The sequence below is a fragment of the Helicoverpa zea genome, chromosome 15, assembly GCF_022581195.2.
Source record: "Helicoverpa zea isolate HzStark_Cry1AcR chromosome 15, ilHelZeax1.1, whole genome shotgun sequence".
NCBI lineage: Eukaryota > Metazoa > Arthropoda > Insecta > Lepidoptera > Noctuidae > Helicoverpa > Helicoverpa zea.
In genome coordinates this window covers 2,620,439-2,639,019 of record NC_061466.1, presented here as the reverse complement: position 1 = coordinate 2,639,019, position 18,581 = coordinate 2,620,439, and the positions used below count along the sequence as shown (strand labels likewise).

General features: G+C 35.4%; 1 protein-coding gene across 1 annotated transcript in view; it reads right to left on the bottom strand.

Annotated features, from left to right (window-relative positions):
* The window catches only part of LOC124636758 (furin-like protease 2), a 40,605-nt gene extending 37,690 nt beyond the window's left edge, over positions 1 to 2,915 (bottom strand). The window contains exon 1 of the mRNA XM_047172889.1: positions 2,750 to 2,915. Coding sequence (XP_047028845.1) covers positions 2,750 to 2,893 — 144 coding nt within the window. The 5' untranslated portion in view covers positions 2,894 to 2,915. The remainder of the gene's footprint in view (positions 1 to 2,749) is intronic.
* Positions 2,916 to 18,581: the final 15,666 nt, after the last annotated feature.

The window sequence follows — 18,581 nt, the reverse complement described above, 5'->3', positions numbered from 1 at the left end:
TTTCAATTACCGAGTGCTATTCACATAGTGCTAATCTACGTATTGACAAGTTATTGTCCTATTCATTAGAAACGTCTTATTTAGGCTTATATTCCTTATATTTCTTACATTCTTTACGACAATTGAGAACCTATATACGTAATTATGTATGACAACATTTACACTTCATGGTTATTACGCCGACTATATACTTGTAACTTCCTAACGTAAAAATTACGCACGTAATTCTCCTAAGTTGTAAGAGGTTATAAAAAAATACTTTACAAGCAATATATGTTCTATAGTAACTTACGTGATCCTAACTTAAAAGTCCAAGGTCGGCTTTCGGTAACTACATGAAAACGTGTCAAACCCTATAACATCAATAAAGTAATCTAAATATTAATAATTAATTTAGTGTCAGTATAAACTACTAGCTATCACCCACGGCATCAACGGCAAGGTTTGTTCATAAAACACTACCTTTAATTATTATGTCGATATAGCGCTTGGGGAATGCTGTTTTAAAATTATTTATACAAAACGCATCAGTACTTAAATGTCACTCTACTAAATTCATGATAATATTAGTTAACATAAAAGTGCAAAAATATAGTCAAACAATCTTAAAGTAGTCAGTTCGAAAATATTGCACAGCATACCAAAGAAAAATACATTTTATAATAGGAACGCTTGCTGTAGTCGATAAAAAAGTTCAAATAACAGAACCTATATAATACGAATTCCAAAAATAATTTCAACAATAGAGATGCGAATTGCTTCTACTTAAAACAGTTCCAGAAGCAAAGGAATTTACTATACAGCCTTTACGTGAGTTTGTAACTAAAATATTCCATTTCATAGTCAAAAGCATCAGAGTTATGCCTTTCATTTACAGACGGTTTACTAGCAAAATGGCACGAAACTCCAGAACAAAGTTTAAATAAAATTAGCCTCGAATATTTAGCGGTAAATTGCTTGGTTCATTTATATTTCTTTGGCTGATGGAAAATCGTCAGCTGTATGAAAAATCTTAAGTGATGAAGTTTTTAAGTTGGCTTTCTAGACTCCCATAGGGTTATTGATGTCTGTACGATACGGTGATACTGTACATTTCTAGAAGATACTCAAAATAGTAATAATAGAAAAAAGAATCATTACTTTTCAAACCATTTTACGAAAAGGAAAAAAAAACAAATACGTTGAATAGCAAAAAGGCGTAACACAATTACCAAAGAGGACGTAGCAAAGAGTTTGTGAGCTCCATTAACTAAAATGAAATTCTAAATTCAAACATAACCTAGAATAATTTTGCCGCCTAAACAGAATGTTGAGCGCTCCCCCAGCGCGGAGGTATGTATTTTGCTTATCTAATCGTGACTCGGCTGTAAAGCTATGATTATATCATTATTCCTCTTTGATCACTCCATCTATGAATATTTGAGTTATTCGCTACTATTTGTTTTGCAATAATGTTACGCTCCTGAATTTTTGCACGAGATATAATTTAAGTAGGTTAGAGGATGAATTTTGTTTTGTATTGAATAGAGATGTAAACATGCACTTTGAAAGCCACAAAAGTTTAACCATTTTTCAAAGTATTATAGGTGAATATGTTATTTCATACCAAGCCCAATTTTTCCATATCTAGTTTCGAAGCCGTATATATTTTATCAATGTAATCTATGTAGATAATTCCTAGTATTCACAAAAAGCTCAATTTGAAATCCAATAGCATTGAACATCAGAATAGAACTCCAAAATATTAGAACTAAGTAATACTTCATTGCTACCATGTTCGAACACAAGTTAACAATAACATTTAACTATAACTCGATATAGACTTAAATTCTCCGATTTTGGGCCCAGAACATGTGGCGTAAATCTCACTAGTTTTATCCGAGACATTTATCAAAGTTTCCCACAAAGGGACGCTTAGTTTCCTTGAAAGTTGAAAAGTAGTACGCGTTTACTGTATTAAGGAGAACTTACAAAACCTTTTACTTAGAAATCAGAAGTACTTATCTGAACTATTAATCGAGTTTCTTTGAAAATCAACACAAATACGATTGCAATGAAAAATGTATCTATAGAAACTGTTAATGAACCGTGGGACGTTAGTTTTCTCACCGATGTAATGCAAGTTTTTGATAGGAGCTTGGTAAATATATCAGTTAAAAAAAAATATGTTCCATTTAATATAACGATAATACACACATAATTGTCAATCATCATCATAATTTTTCCAGGATCAAAGTGATGTTAATACCACAAGTATTTTCCAAGCAAGATCTTTAGAAAATACTGTTTTACGCTATTTTACCTTTCCCAAACTACTGCATACTTCGTCAGTATTTTAGCAAATCCGCTACAGCCATTACATTTTATCGAGACTTTAAATCTAAACGATACTACCGCGTCTAGTATTAGAACTACTTGAAATTCTGCTTGAACCGTTTATGAACACGAAAGGAAGTAAATAATTGATTCCTTCAATGTTTCCAAAAGTAATCATATAGTTCATATTTTTCCATCACTCAGAATGACGAAAGATTTTCTAAAGACAGCGAAAACACCATCATTCAAGTGATTCCGAAACTAACATTAAAGCGGAACTAAAACCCGGCTCTTTATGAGAAATGAAGACGCGCCCGTTCCAAACAGTTCATTAATAACGTCCATACAATAAGCTTTTTCTTAGTTCTCGCAGAAATGAAAGAAAAACAACGCAAGATAGATCACTTGTCCGCAGCATCCCATCCACACTTACCTCCCCGTGATTAATGAAGCCATGTCTATGCGCCAGGTCATGGGCCCGCTCCGGCCCGCCGGGGACGAACACTGCGAACTGGTGATGGTACAGAGGCACACAGACGTCCAACACTGTCAGTACCACGACCACGTAAGCTAACATCGCGCAAACCGCGCATCGCACGCTACTACCTAACTAAGACCCGAACCACCAACAGAACCATTATAAGTCTCAACACTCGCGAATGTAATTTTGACTTGTTCGAGCGACGTCCGTTCTATACGACGTCTCCGCGAAGACTGACTCCGCGTGACTGGAGGTCTTTTGGTCTGTTTTTCCCGGGCGCATGCGCGAAACTTGGCGCCCTTTCTTAGTCCACTCTACCCAAACGTATTGTGTGTAGCGTCAATTGTCTTGAATAACTAATTGGTTTTCATCAATGTACGTACTTTAACGAGGTAAGTGATTAAACTAATTTCTTTAATTAAATATGAAACATAATTTTGTAAGAGTTATAGCTGTGTTAGATGTAAATTGCTTGGAAAGGGGTATTATTAAAGAAGTTCAATTATAGAGTAGTTAAAGCTTGGTAGTTGGGGGTAGACAGAAGTAGTAGTACACTCTCAGAGAGATGTTTTAGTGAATAACGCATCAGGCAGCTGTGCGGCGACATTAAACTACAATGTGGCACAATAACGCAGTATTAGCACAGTCGTGGTATGCGGAAAGCACTAACAATACCATTTAACTTTGAAGTGGTATTGTAAAGTTCCGTTTCGGGCCATATAGCAATATATTTATAGGTGTCGGCGATGTATTGGCGGAAATAACTTTCCTGTGTAAATGCCTGAAAAAGAATGGAACTGCACTGTCTGACAATTTACTGGTACTGCGGCTTTGTCTGTTTAATCTTGAAACTCTATACGATTGAAAAAGTATAAATTGTAAAGAATATGTGTATCTAGCAAACCTTAGCATACGTTCTAGAAAAAGTAGGAAATAACTTTTCACAAATAAACGCCATGGTTATGCATTATTGATAATTTTATGCTACTTGAATACAGTTAAGGTCTCAGACTAGTGTGAGATTTAAGAAACATGTTACTCCACTAACGGGTGTCGACACTTGTCCAAATCTGATATCCATTTAAGTAATAAGTACCTAATACATAATCCAAAAAAACATGTGTTCCCAAATGATAAAATATTGTGATATAGCAGATTTGAATAAAAGGCGTTATGTTTATTTTATGTTTGGCGACACACGCCCCGTTTTACGAGTGTTGATAAACATACTCGTAAACAAGTTCAATTAATTTTCTCTTACAGTTTCCGAATTGATAACTTTTGATAGACAAGTTTAATATTATTTAGCAGTACCTACTTTACTAAAACATCCTGAAGCCTTTTGAGACATGAAAGTATAACTGAAAATAATGGATCCGTATTACCATTTTATTAATCATGTAATAAGTATTTATTTTTATGAAAGAGTATGTTATGAAGTAACTTTTAAAAAACACTTCTTGAAATATTATTTTCTACTTATCTAACGCCTTTTCGCTCGATCTACCACTACACCAGTGCTGTAGAGTTTAGCTCAAAATATCTGACGTTCTATGAAGCAAAGTGAGCAAGTGAGATAGGTTAGAGCGTTCAACTGCGCGTGACGTCATAACCGATCTCCTTTACGACGGATAACAAGGTGCTACGAGCCTTTGAAATGTTCACAACCTATCGGCTCAGGAGGCTACTGTATTACTATATTGAATACCTCACACCTTACGTGGTAGACGGCTACTTTGATTTTCAATTGGAAATGTAAGTTACCTACAATTGCTGAGGACATCTGGACTTGTGACATGATTGGTTTCTTTTTTTTTTCATCACTACATAGTATAAAACAAAGTCGCTTTTTCTGTCCCTATGTCCCTTTGTACGCTTCAATCTTCAAAAATACGCACCCGATTCTCATGCAGTTTTTTTAAATACATAAAGTGATTCAAGAGGAAGGTTTACTTATGTGTATAATAATAACATTCATTATATAGTGGGGAAATACTGTTTTCCCGTGCGAAGCTGGGGGGCAGGTCGCTAGTTATTTATATATTATTAAACATCCCAATTGAAAACCTCCTTTTTCGGGAGTCGGTTAAACGAAAAAAATTGTTTTTTTATTTTATTAGAAGGACTTACCGATATTATGAGGTTTGGGCCTCTGCAGTCTCGTACATGATATTTTTAGTAAAAAATCGTTTCAACAAACAGGTCTCCTGTCATCACAACCACGATTACGTCATCAGTATACTTTAATTAGACTTGTACGCGGGGTTTTAGGAAAAATATTAAATTACGCTCGTAATTAAGAGGCCGGCGATTTGTGAGCGACACACTTTGAATAATAATGTCGTTGGATGCCGCCGAAACAATTATGATATTGGATTTGAGCTGTGGCTGTGTCTGTCATGTTTTTGATATTTTTATAATACCAGTTCTCTTCTCAAATTCATTATGCAATGAACCATTTTTAAAAAGAACAGCCACGGTAATATTAGCGGAAAACCTAACAATATTTCATTTTCACGTTGTTTGAACCAGTCTACCTCAATGAAACATAGGACAAATAACAAAAAGCATTTCAAATATTGTAACACAAAAAATGTTTAATCGACTCGCTGCAAGTAAAAGACTGGTACTTAGCTACATTCAGTTAGACTGGAACCCTACCCCGACATTGTTCGGAAAAGGCTAGGCAGATGATAATGAAGTACATGTTAAGTTATTGAGTTCGTACTCTAGAGGTACTTACAGTTCTTATTGGCAAGTTATGACGAAGCCGACTAACTACTGCAGTTATCCCCACAAACTGACCTATCCCTTGACCTTACGTACTTAAGGGAAGCTATACAAACGTCACTTACTTCATAATTCGACCAGTTCCATCTTACAATTGACGTTGCTATGCGTTAGTGTTATATTTTGTCACAACGTGAAGCCCAATTTATGAATAGTTACATTGTCGAACGGTGTTAGTTATATTCATAGAACTATTCTTTGTTTTATGTACTGCGAAAGATACCTTGATTGTTTCACAATTCAAAGGGCAGAAATCTTAAATCGTGCTGAAAGTACCAGACATGTCTTTCGACCTGAGATTTGAACCTGACAACTTAGTTTAAAATTAACTTATAAGTAGAGAAAATATGTCAAGATACAACTCACTTTCTTGTTTTGTGTGTTCACAAAAAACGTGTACATTAGCAAACATCTTTCATAATTAAATATTCTGTTTTACTAAGCTGTTTCATTTCACAATTTAAAAACAAAACTTTTCACTACAAAGACTAGCAGCGTGGAATAACAGCGAGTAATGCATTAAAACATACTAATAATACATCTATTATCGTCCGCAGAAGCAGAACAAACTTTGCCTTAGTTTACTTAAGCAAACTTTTTAAAACATGACTTTTAAAGCGTCGGTGAGTTGGAAACTCCAACTCGGGGTATTCAATTGGAAGTGGGCAGAGAAATTCAAATGCCTTATTTGTTTTACGAACTTGCCAACTTAAAGTACGCGGTATGAAGTTGTTCTAGAAACTACTAGAGGTGCTCTAGGCAGGGAGCGAATAAACACATTCAATTGTTACCAGTTCGCAGTTCTCGGATTCTCGCTGTATTGCTTTACAATTATTTTGGATAGATCAGCTGAATTTTGTGGAATATCGTTTGTTTGTTGCATTTATACGAACCTTGCGTTGTATGATTCTGCTACAGTCATCGTGTGTGTAACATTAACATGAAAATGTTGGGTTCGATAGGGTTTTTGAATCTTTAGATAAACGCTGACTTTTTATTTATTTCTTTGTTTTTGTCTTTAATAATTCTGATATGATAATGAAGTTGATTGGTTAGCAATAAAATAAACCTAAATTACTTTAACACCTATAATAATTACTGCAGATACAATATTATGAACTGGCTGCATACGCAACTGTAAAACAAAGCATGTGCGTCGTGTGGCTTCATTTCATATTAATAATAGTTGAGTAGGTATGTGAGCAATACCCGCCACACAATAACTATAGCCATTGCATTCCAGGTGAGGACAATATCACATAGCGGTATACTCAGGAATCGAAATGCAATACTGGAGTTTTGGCGAAGTATTAAAGATTTGTGGAGCGCACTAATTTATGTAAAGATGGGCTTCAGTTATTATGACAGAAGCCGTTTGGAAATTAAATCATTTTTGCAACGAAGATTGGTGAGAATAGATTTAGTTTAAATTTTCAAATAAAATACCTTCGAGTTAAATAAAAATCTTTATCACCAACCGACCAGTTTTACTTTTAAAAAAATATATATATCACTTTAATTTTTAGTTCTAGCTTAAGAAAGAAATAAATCTTGTGGTACCTATCGCGTTTTAGTCCCAATTTAGACATGCAGCGCTAAAATAAGAATCATCAACATTATCATCCTACCTGTACCATAAAGTCTTACCGGAGTAGACTGTTTGTTTTCATTGTTCGTGTAACAGTTCGTTCAGCGCGCTCTGTAATGAATGCATACTCAGAGCCATCAGCACATCAACCCCGAATTACTTGAACATCCCCGTGATATAATTGAACCGACAAAGTGCCATTGTTAACCCTATAATACGGTCTAAGCTAAATGAGACTATAATGGGCCAACTTAACAATAGAAATAGCTCAATGGCCTTATAATGAATTGTTATAGAGCCTCGTTCGTAAGAAATCCCGTTGAATAAGGCACCTACGTCTTGAATGGAGAGATTTTATAGATCCGGTCTGGGTGTATTGTTAGTATGAATAGCAGTCATTATCGAAAGATATCCACTTCGTGAATTGTGTTTGAATAAAATTTTGTAAGCCATTGTTGGGTTGCAGTTTAATTTAGTGGTTTGGGATTATTATGTGTGAGTAATAATCAAATATGAGTTACTTTTCGCACATTTTGAATGGTTTCAGCCACAGGTTGTACTGGTATACTACGTTTTTTTTTTCAGAAGCATGTTCGAACCCCGTGCTCACCATAAAAATGGGACTTACTGACGCTAATGATTATATCTTGATAAGAGATTTCTATGTCAAACTTATTGATTGTACTTACTCTTACCAACAAATAAATGATGATGATGTCCTCCTAGCCGATTATCGGCTACGACGGCTGTTCTCACGTAAGGAGATTAGCCAACTACGCAGGACATATTATAGTGCACGAGCATTTGCGCAGACACAGGTGCACTCACTATTCCTTAACTCTCATAGCCCGATGGGACGGTAATCCGACACGACCGGAGAGAGATCAGGCGCAGGACCGACATTTACGTGCTCTCCGATGCACGGGAGTATCAAACACCAACTTCCAGGCTCCGGGCTGCTTTGTGAAAGTCTTCTAAAACCCACAAAGCGATTTCGGCGCGACTCGGGAATCGAACCCGAGATCTCGTGCTCAGCAGCCGCACTTGCGACAGCTAGACCAACGAGGCAGACCAACAAATAAACACTGGTCAATACCAAGAAAGTCCTTAGAATATTGTACAAAAATACAGTGTTATATACAAACATACATAAACATATATTATTATTTAACCCCAATACAGTGAACACGCTACAATAACCATTGTCTGCGAAACATTAACGTATTCTACGGGGCGCTACAATGTGCTACGAGGTGCTACGAACTGCTACGAACGGCTACGACACTCCCAAGAAATGGTTATTTTGTATGATATTTAGTTGTACCAGGAAAATGGGTGAGTTTTGATTATTATGATGATTATGCCCTGGTTAGACGTGATTATTATTATTTGTAGTGGGTGCTCAGTTGTATGTGGCTTCAAATATGTTACCCAGGAATATACAACATGTAACTCAATTAACGCACATCCTGAAATTAGTTTGTTCAGAATCGTTTACTGAATCGATTTATATCATTTTTAATATAGGTAATTTTTTATCCCAAAAATAATTAAAACTACGGAAATTATTGTCATATTAACCCTGTACAGTCAAAACAAATTCAAATAGACCGTAACTCAAAGTAATAAGACTTCGTGTATTGTCGGCTTTTTCCGTAGTTTCGTTATGTTGTGTGGAGACGAGCGGCGCGCGGCGCGATATTTGCGTGCGTAGTAGTATGACCAAAAAGTTCTCCAAAAATTGGTATAACTAATTTAGTAAATAACAATGCATATACATGTTATATTAAAAATTCAGTGTATGTATTATGATTGTAACATAATATTCTAATTGGGGTGTTTGAGGGTGTGCGTTAATTACGTTACATGTTGTATATATTGTTTTGAAAAGTAAGATGAAATTAAACACTAGTTATCCATTATACTAGTGAAAATACTTTATTCGTATTATGAAGTTCATGAAATTGAGGCCAAAGGTGTTGTTTTAAATCGACAAAAAAAAAATCCTTTTGATATTATTCTAGCAAATAACTCTATAATCAATAACAAGCACAATAAAACTAAATCCGTTGTTACCATCATAGGAACCGACACAAAGAGCACATTATTTATTGTTTAATATAGAAGACATCACGATGTACAACAGACGTACCAACAGCTACACTTCATAAGGCTGCCCGCTCACATCAGACTTGTAGTAAAAGGTAATCGAGCCAATTTTTTGTAGGACGATCTGACAAGGATTTTCCGACCGACTTTTTGTGGGACGTGTGCGTTGCACTATAGCGGACAGTGTTCCATGTATATCAAAATCAGTAACGGAAATGTCAAAACGAAAAACTCTTCTAAGAAAGTAGCACGTCAAAATGCAGGTATTCGGGGGACGAGAAACGTTACTACAAAGAATCGGTCTCCGATTTTTTATTGGAGATTATCGCCTTGTTCGGACATCCTAAGCATCACGTTGGTTCTTATATACATTCCTTTCGCTCTTAACCCTTGAACGCAGCCATAAAACTAACTCGTATGTGCCTTGAACGTAGGTATTTTGTTGCACGTCATATCTACGCAATAAAATTCTGGGTGATGGACATTATAGGGTATCAGCACAGTTTTAGTGAGAAAGTGGCATGCATTAGGATTTTCGCGCTGCTTGTAGTAGGTAACGTGTTAAGGCAGGTCTATCAAAAAGGCATAATATAATACTAGTAAATCAATGGACGGTGGAAATGGACTGCTTTTGTTTTTTTGACAGTTTAAACAACTAATTTAATATTTTTTATTACATATATTTAATTTTATAGTCTAAAATGCATGATATATATGTTGCTAGTAAATAATTGTAATATTTGCATTCATTTGTCAATGTTAAATCAAATATTGGATTGTTATGTGTGATTTCTGAGTAAAAAATTCCAAAGGTCAACGTCAAAACGTCAAACAAATCATTCTATTGTGTTGGATATGTAAATATACCTAGTAATCGGAAACTATAGATTTTTTAGGAAATAGAGAAATCATTACTACTTTCCGAAAATTTTTATTTACACCTACAGAGAATATATAGAGGATAATAACGAGAATTTATTTACATTTATAATTACCTTTCCTCCACGTGGACATCTCTTTTGCGTAGGATAACCAAGTTCTCCCATTTCTAAAGGTCAATACGCACAAAACACCCGCTTCGGTAACATAAGCTCTATGACCGCTCTCAAACGTTACATACCATGTTTTTGCACCATTACTAACCGACTTCAAAAAAGGAGGTTCTCAGTTTGACCTATATATATGTATTTACGCTTATGTGCTATCTCTCGTTTGGTTGAACCGATTTTGATGCGGTTATTAGCTTAGTTTTTTTGTAAAAAGTTTTTTATCCCTTAACGGGCATATATCGTTGTTTAGGCTAAACAAACTGGCTCCCAGTTCGGGCCCAGTGGTCCCAGATTCGTACAGAGTCGAGAGTTATATCACCCTTGGGCCATATTCAATTAGCGGACGAATTGGAAGCGACTGTTCCGCTGTTTGTCGCTTCAATCGCTGTAAGTGGCGACTGAAGTGTTGTACTGTGCAGCGATGAAGCGCAACAGCGGATGGATTGCGAAAGAGTATAGAAATTGAAGTTTTCAAGAAGATTGGTAATTGTTGTCGAGTGTTATTGCTTCTGTATATTTTAACAATTGTAACTAGAAAATTACTTGGCGTTTGCTATCGTATAAGGAAAAGTAGTGTCAACATTGGGTTATATATTTAGAATTTAATTATAAGGCAACGAAGCTGAGCCTTTATTTTAAAAAAGAAGTTTGTTCCTCCTGACATAATCCAATGGGACTTGAATAAAAATATATCTCGCAAAAAAAAACACGCATTAATAGTTAAATAGATCAGTTCATCAACATTATTGCATTCCATATCCATCTTAAGTTATATCACAGTTACGAAAATCTAAAACCAACTTTCGCACGTTTAATTTCACACGAAAATAAGTATAACCAAGTGTGTTAAAATAAAACTATAGTCTCTATATTCTGGTAAGAATGATTCCATATGATAAACATTTAGAAAATAGAAACAATACGTACCTAGTTCACAGCAATACAAGCATTAGTCACTGACACGTCATACCACAGATTATACAAGAAAATAGCCAAACCAGAGTAGTACAACCTTACCTCAGATCCAAAAACGTGCGAGTGGTACCTATCCCCAAACGAGTAACCAGATCAGCCTAACGGATTATTTGAGACGATTGCCACTCCGGCTTGGGGCACTGCGAATTCGATCTGTCGATGCCCCTCTATTGAGGTAATCTCTGTGGCTACTCTTTACGTGTACCTACGAAGTTTCAGAAAGGAAAAGCAAACTGTAGTAGCGATGTAAGTGATATGTTTTGTACTGCAGTGGCTTATCTCGAAACATGTAAAATCTTGGATCTTTTGTAAGTACAAATAAACCACTCTAATGTCAAGTTTATCGCCATTTCGAAAGCCATATTTCAGGGTCGTTGAAAACTTTTAAAAAGAAATAAAAAAATTGAAAAAGTTCTTTCTTTTATTAGGTATTATACTTTCTTTTTAAAACATAAAAGCAAGAGGTTGTATGAGAGCTTTCCTTTGCCAAAAATAACCACATCATCATCGTCATCGACTCTTTTTCTTTTATTAGATCTCTAGATTAACGACTTTGCTTCGTTTCAAAGAAACTTTTATTGAGACATAAAAACCGGTACATAAACTTCGCCATTAAAGCCAGAGACTTTAAATTAACCAGAAAAGTAACTGACAGTGTCATTCCCTAACCGACAATGTTATACATTATTCATTAACCGATTTTTATTGAGGGATTCTTATTCGATAGCAAAGAGAACTCGTGGCGAAGCCATAGTCATTTAGTTTAATTGATATTATTTCGCACCAACATGTTCTACATTAATAAAGAAAATATCGTGGTAACATAAAATATTTGCCAATTACCTGAATAAATTATACCTACCTGATGCTCCCATACGAATATTTTTATATGAATCTCATATCATACAATTTCCACCACGCGAAGAAAAACTGAAAAACAGTTGCATAACATGAAAAAGTTACAACCATACAGCCTTTAACAGATTCAACGGCGCAAACCCCCGTTTATCCCTTAGATGGGTATAAAAATAAGCAACAACATGGTATAATAATGGTTGTCATCCCATAACCTACAAGTAAACACCGCCATGTTTTCATAGGCAACCTCTTGAGATCCCGAGTTTTATGCTCTCGTGAATCCATGGGTTTTATGGGAAAAATAACAACTAGAATTTCGTTTAAAAAATATGGTAATGCACAAGTAAGTTAAGAGGTTTTATGATGGAGTTTACATATGTTTTAAATTGTGTCGGCTTAAATTACAAAAGTGGTGTTTTCTTCATGCGAACCATAATGCATAATGATTAGTCAATTATTTTTGGTGATAGCCCTTAACTACATCTTGGAATAACTACCTAGTATATTCTACTAATATTATAAACGCGAAAGTTTGTATGTATGGATGTATGGATGTTTGTTACTCTTTCACGCAAAAACTACTGAATGGATTTTAATGAAACTTTACAATAATATAGCTTATACATCAGAATAACACATAGGCTACAATTTGTAAACATATTGTTCGAAATACTAAACCTGCGCAGACGAAGTCGCGGGCACCAGCTAGTATTAAATAATAAGAAAGGCATGGAACACTGGAGAAAAATAAAAGCAGTGAATTGTTGTAAAATTACCCTTAAACAATTTGTTATGTATGTTTTTACACATATATAGCAAATTGTGTATTCAATATTGACTTCGAATTCCAATAAGGGATTACACACATGCGTAGCAAGCAAATGGTTTTCCTCTGTAGTAAGGATTCTCGTAACAATTAGATATCTCGCGCTTACTACTTGTTGTAGTAGCTGTATGTTGCTTCTCAGAACACGAGCCTTACAGGGAAAAACGCAAATCATGCTTTATATGAACGGTGAGCCAAATCAACAGCTTAACTAAAATGTACAATAAATATTATTTTCTTTCTAAAAGTTCAGTTAAATATTATAGGTGTGAACAAGTACACGTTTGTTTCAAGCGTAAACATCCTAACTAATATTATAAATACGAAAGTAACTCTGTCTGTCTGTCTGTCTGTCTGTCTGTCTGTCCTTTCTTCACGCCTAAACTACAGAACTGATTTGTTTGAAATTTGGTACGGACATAGTTTGGAACTTGAGAAAGGACATAGGATAGTTTTTATTACAAAAAAAAAATAGAAAAATAAATTTTATTCCGGACGTATAGCGCCATCTATTGGTCAAACCTAAAATCTGCGAAAGTCACTATTCCACGCGAACAAAGTCGCGGGCAAAAGCTAGTTATTTTATATTTTTGGTACATGTGTATGTATAGTGTATACTTTTATGGTGTTTCTACCGTATTTTACCTTTTACGTAAGACCTTTTACGTAAAAAAAGAAGACTACCAATTTGTCTGCTGAGCTCGTTAGCTCGTACATTAAATTTAATGAAATGCCGGGAATAAATAAGAAAAAAGTGAAGACACCTAAAGTCTTGCCGACCAATATCGTCGTGCAATTTTTAAGTCACTCCCCCCATTCCTCGGCCCATTACCCTAACACGTTCCCTTAGGCGATAGGAAATATATTAGCCGCACCGTAAAACGTCATCACGCGCACACGCCGTGCGATATCTCGTTAGTTCTCAATTTGAATATCGGCCAATCAACGAGCGATGCCACGGCTGGGGCGACCCCTTCCCGATTCAATTATTTTGTTTTTTGCGCTCGCAACACTGTGGGTAAACATGTTTTCTTTTTTAGAAATGTTCGACGCGTCCGTTGGTTGCTAGTTTCAGTTTTTTAGTCACTTTACTGAGTTGACGTGCGTTAGGTATAGATAAACGAAGGCACTGCATTGTTGTCTGTGCCAATGGAATGATATTTCGATAAGTATTATAACGAAATAAATGCAAATAAATGAATATGAATATAATATGAATATGAAATCCTTTAAGAAAAATTGAAAAAAAATGTATTATCAGCAGGCATTTCATCAACATAGAATTACTGCACAGATTACACACAAAAAACTATTCACTTTAGTTACTTTTTCAAATCAGTGCTTAAACAAAATAATATTTAACAAAAAGTTTTTCGAAAATCGAGCTAGGTATTCTAGCTAAAAACGTTTTACCTATAGCAAATAAAGCGTGGAAATTTTTGACAGCAGTTCCTGTAACTTGTAAAAGCCAATCAGGTATAACAGAGCTGGAGGCAAATGTCAATACCGACTGACGTGTGATACGAATCACGAGAGCCTGGAAATGTATTTTTTATTAAAGTACTGTGAAAGGTGAAAAATAAGTTTTTGGGATGGTAAGATAGAGCCTAAAATCGGGTACACACATAGCTCTTCTGTATCACCATTATTCGAGGAATAGTTTCTTCTGAAAGATAAAAAGTGACATAATAAACTCAAGTTATAATTAATTAATATCGCAAAATGTATAGGTATATATGATTCGAAATAATTATCTATATACAAATTATACAAAAACAAATGATTTCAATAATGTAAAACTTTTACGAACTCTGACATATGCTATGATGAAAACCGCATCGCATGTGAGATAATCGCGATACATACAAGTCAAACAGACAATCTCATTTTTTGAAGTCGGTTCAATAATCTCAAATAGGTTGTTTTGAGGTTAGTAATCTCATGTTAACAGAGTTGACTTTCAGATTCACGTAATTTTATTCTACCTACATAATTCGCTGGAGCAATCTGATGACCCAAATCAAATCTCCGACAAATAGCTAATAAAACTAATAGCAATCGTAAAAACGTTTTCACGGAGATTATAGCCCAACATTACATAGTGCCTACAGAAAATTATATTATTAAATGCCATAAAAATTTCACGCCTCACCGTATGCTTAGATATCGGAATTATGTTCGAGTTGCGTGTCGGAAACATGATTAAATTAACTTCAACGCTAGAAACGGTATGCTTTATGAAAATGGTCTTAAGTAAGTAAAGAAAATAGAGTAGTTTTTTTTGGATTTATACCTAAGTTGGCACCGTAGGTAGCCGATCACACGATCATTTTTAGGCAGTTAAGTACAACTGTGCAATTAACCAACATTTTAAACGGGTGGGAAAAGTTGATGGCGTAATGTGCCAAAGTAACCATTTGCTAACACGATTTTGACTTGCATTTATTAATTTATAAGGGGATATAATAAAACGAGCGATTAAAAAAACCGCTTTGCGACTGATGATGACATACTGTATTAATAACTTGGGCGGTATGAATTTGAGTAAGCGAAAAATTAACTAAACTAACAACGAATATTGATTAATAATAAAATCCAGAACGAGCTTACAAAAAGTGAATTGTGATAAATCCATTTCATATATTAAAATTTTATCCGAGCGACTACATTACTAAGTGAGCGACTGGAAATACAGAGAGGGCAACTTCAATATTAAGATAGAATCGATTTTTCTAAGTGAGGTTATACATAATGTACTACTAAAAGGCGCGTACGCACGTACGAACACGAACATAGCGAACACAAACACCAGACCCGAACATTTGGTTCGTACGTATGGACGGCATATTCGAACACGAACGCAAACATAGTTCGAGTCGAGTTCGTGAACAACAGTCGTGAACTCTATCTTAGTAGCCATGACGGCCCCGTTGAAAATTTTCTTCGTCGGCCATGACTGGAAAACTTAGGGATGTTTTTAATAATAAACATAGCACGCGAATAACCTTGACGGCTACTCGTCGAGAACTGAGGTACGGGTAGGCCCTCTGCCGCGCCCGCACCCCGCCCAGATCTAGGTATACGAACAGTTTTGTTGCGTAACATTTATTAAAGCTCTTCGAACACCGTCCATATAGAACACACTACAAGGATCGCCGCGAACATGTTTGACGAACAGAGTGTTCGATGTTCGATAGTGGTACGCACGTGCGAACCAAGTTGTTGCATATCATGTAACGCAACAAATTTGTTCGTACGTGCGTACGCGGCTAAATAGTTCACTTTGAGCAAAGTTTTGTTTTGAGCTGCGTTATTAATGATTATTGGTTCCTGACATTCTAATTTAAGATAGCAGAATTTTGAAAACGAATCACTGCAAAACCGACTCCACGTAGTCTTGTTTGCCCTACCCCTAGAGTGCAATTCAAAACCACGTAGGCGCGGAGGGGCGAGGCGGCCTGCGAGCTGAGGCGCAGGTAGTTTTAACGCTCGCCGCCGCGGCTAAGGCTGGCCGGCCGAGCCGGCCAGCAAGCCGAAGCTACGGTGGTGAGCGTGAAAAGCATCTGCGACGATAAGCTCGCATGGGACGGCCGGAGCCCCGCAGCGTCGGAGCCGTGACAGTGAAGCCATGTTTGCTGCATGTTGCATTGTGCTTCCATGCTGCATGCCTGCTTGCATGCTTCGCTTTAATCCCCTTCCCTCGCTCCGCTATCCCCCGCTTACCCCTTGATATCTTAATTATACATTTCCGATTACTATTTAGGAAATGTGTCTAATGTAATTTATTTCACACATTTTGTATTCGAAACACTTCATTTAAGATGAAATGCCGCGCAGTATAAAAAATACATTAGCCAAATATTGAAAAAAATGCAAGACGTAACGTTGACACTCAAACAAATATTAAGTCGCTCAAATATTATGAAGCTGCTCATTTTCAAATCAAAATCAAATCAAATCAAATCAAAACGTTTATTCGCGTTCGTGACGCACACACAAAAACGAATACATATAAAAGCTCACAAAAATAAAACAAAACAGGAATGAAAACGAAAAAAAAAAGATTTTGTATTTTAAGTAACTCAAATTAATGTTTGTAAGATACTATTCTGTTGATTTTTCGTCACTTGCAGTCAGTCGCTCACTTAGTAATTATATAACCCAAATTAATTAATTTTGACACTTAAAATTGTAATTCACAGTCACTCGTTTAATTGCTATCCATTTATAAGTATATTCATAATCATTGATCTATGTTTGTAATTTTTACCTCGTAATATATTATTTTTCTTATACTTCGCAGAAGCGCACCAATGTAAGCAGCATATTGCTAATACAATGTTGTATTTTATTTGCAATTTTCCTTTTGGAAACCAAAATGCCTTCGCTTCAATATTGGTTCAGAAGAAACTCCTTGTGCATTTTGCTAGACAACACCCTATTGAGTTTTGTTGTTATTGATCCTCTATTTGTTACTAAAGAGATAATATTACTCTTAGGAAAGTTACAAAGGTTATTGATAGAAGTTAAATGCCAAATCAAGCAACACTCTTCCTTTACGAACTCATCAAAGGTCACTAAAGAAACAAATCAAATCAATTAGAAAGTAAATTATTGTTAAATAATCCTAGAGTTTATTGTACTAAACTTTGATATTAGACTTTCAAAATTCAACAACATTTGAGATATATTAATTATTCTCATTAAAGAAAACTCATATCGTATTCAAATATAGGTTCTAATTAAACTTTGATATGCGAGCCTATTCGCAATATATTCCGATTTACTTAGAAATCATTAATTTTAAATGACTTGAACGCAGGCCCTAAATAAACAAAGCATATTAACTTTAAGACAAGTATCTGTTCTCGAGTCTGAGCGGTTTGTTACTGTTCTTAGGTTACTCGTCATTATATCATAATGAGGCAAGCCATTGAAAGTTATCTAAAGAAAGATAAATAAGACATTTGAGTAGAATTATTAAGTAAAATATGAGTTCTGAAATGATATCGCTTTTATATTTGGCATTAGGTCTAATATCTAGGGCTGCGGAATTGTTCCGGACTACAGGATTGCTCAAAAAAGTTACCACGGCCCGAGTACACAAACGGATCCAGAAGGAACATGATAGGTTTTAGTCAGTAAGAGTATGACACTCCCTCACGATTCACCAATAGCTGAAGGAGTGATGATTTAAAAATTACCAAAAAAAATACTTAGCAACACACGTGTTTATAGTCTTGAGTCTATCAGCTCTTTACATGGGCCTGGCTCCTACTTATATATTAAGATAAGTACCTTCATGAATTTGATAGTGCTCAAGATTAGGTTGGACTTAAGTTTAATATCTTGATTATACCTACATTCTAATCTAAATAATTCCTTAACACCAAATTGCTTTGTGCTAAATTACCTATTAATTACAAATGACGTTTCATGAAGCGGAACTAAATATCAGCATACCTAAGAATTGATTATTTAAATCTAGCAATTTGATACAGTCGTACCATAACTTGCATACAGTTGGGCTAAACTATGTATAATAATAATATTATTTCAAGAGTATTCAAGCAAAACTACGCGATTATT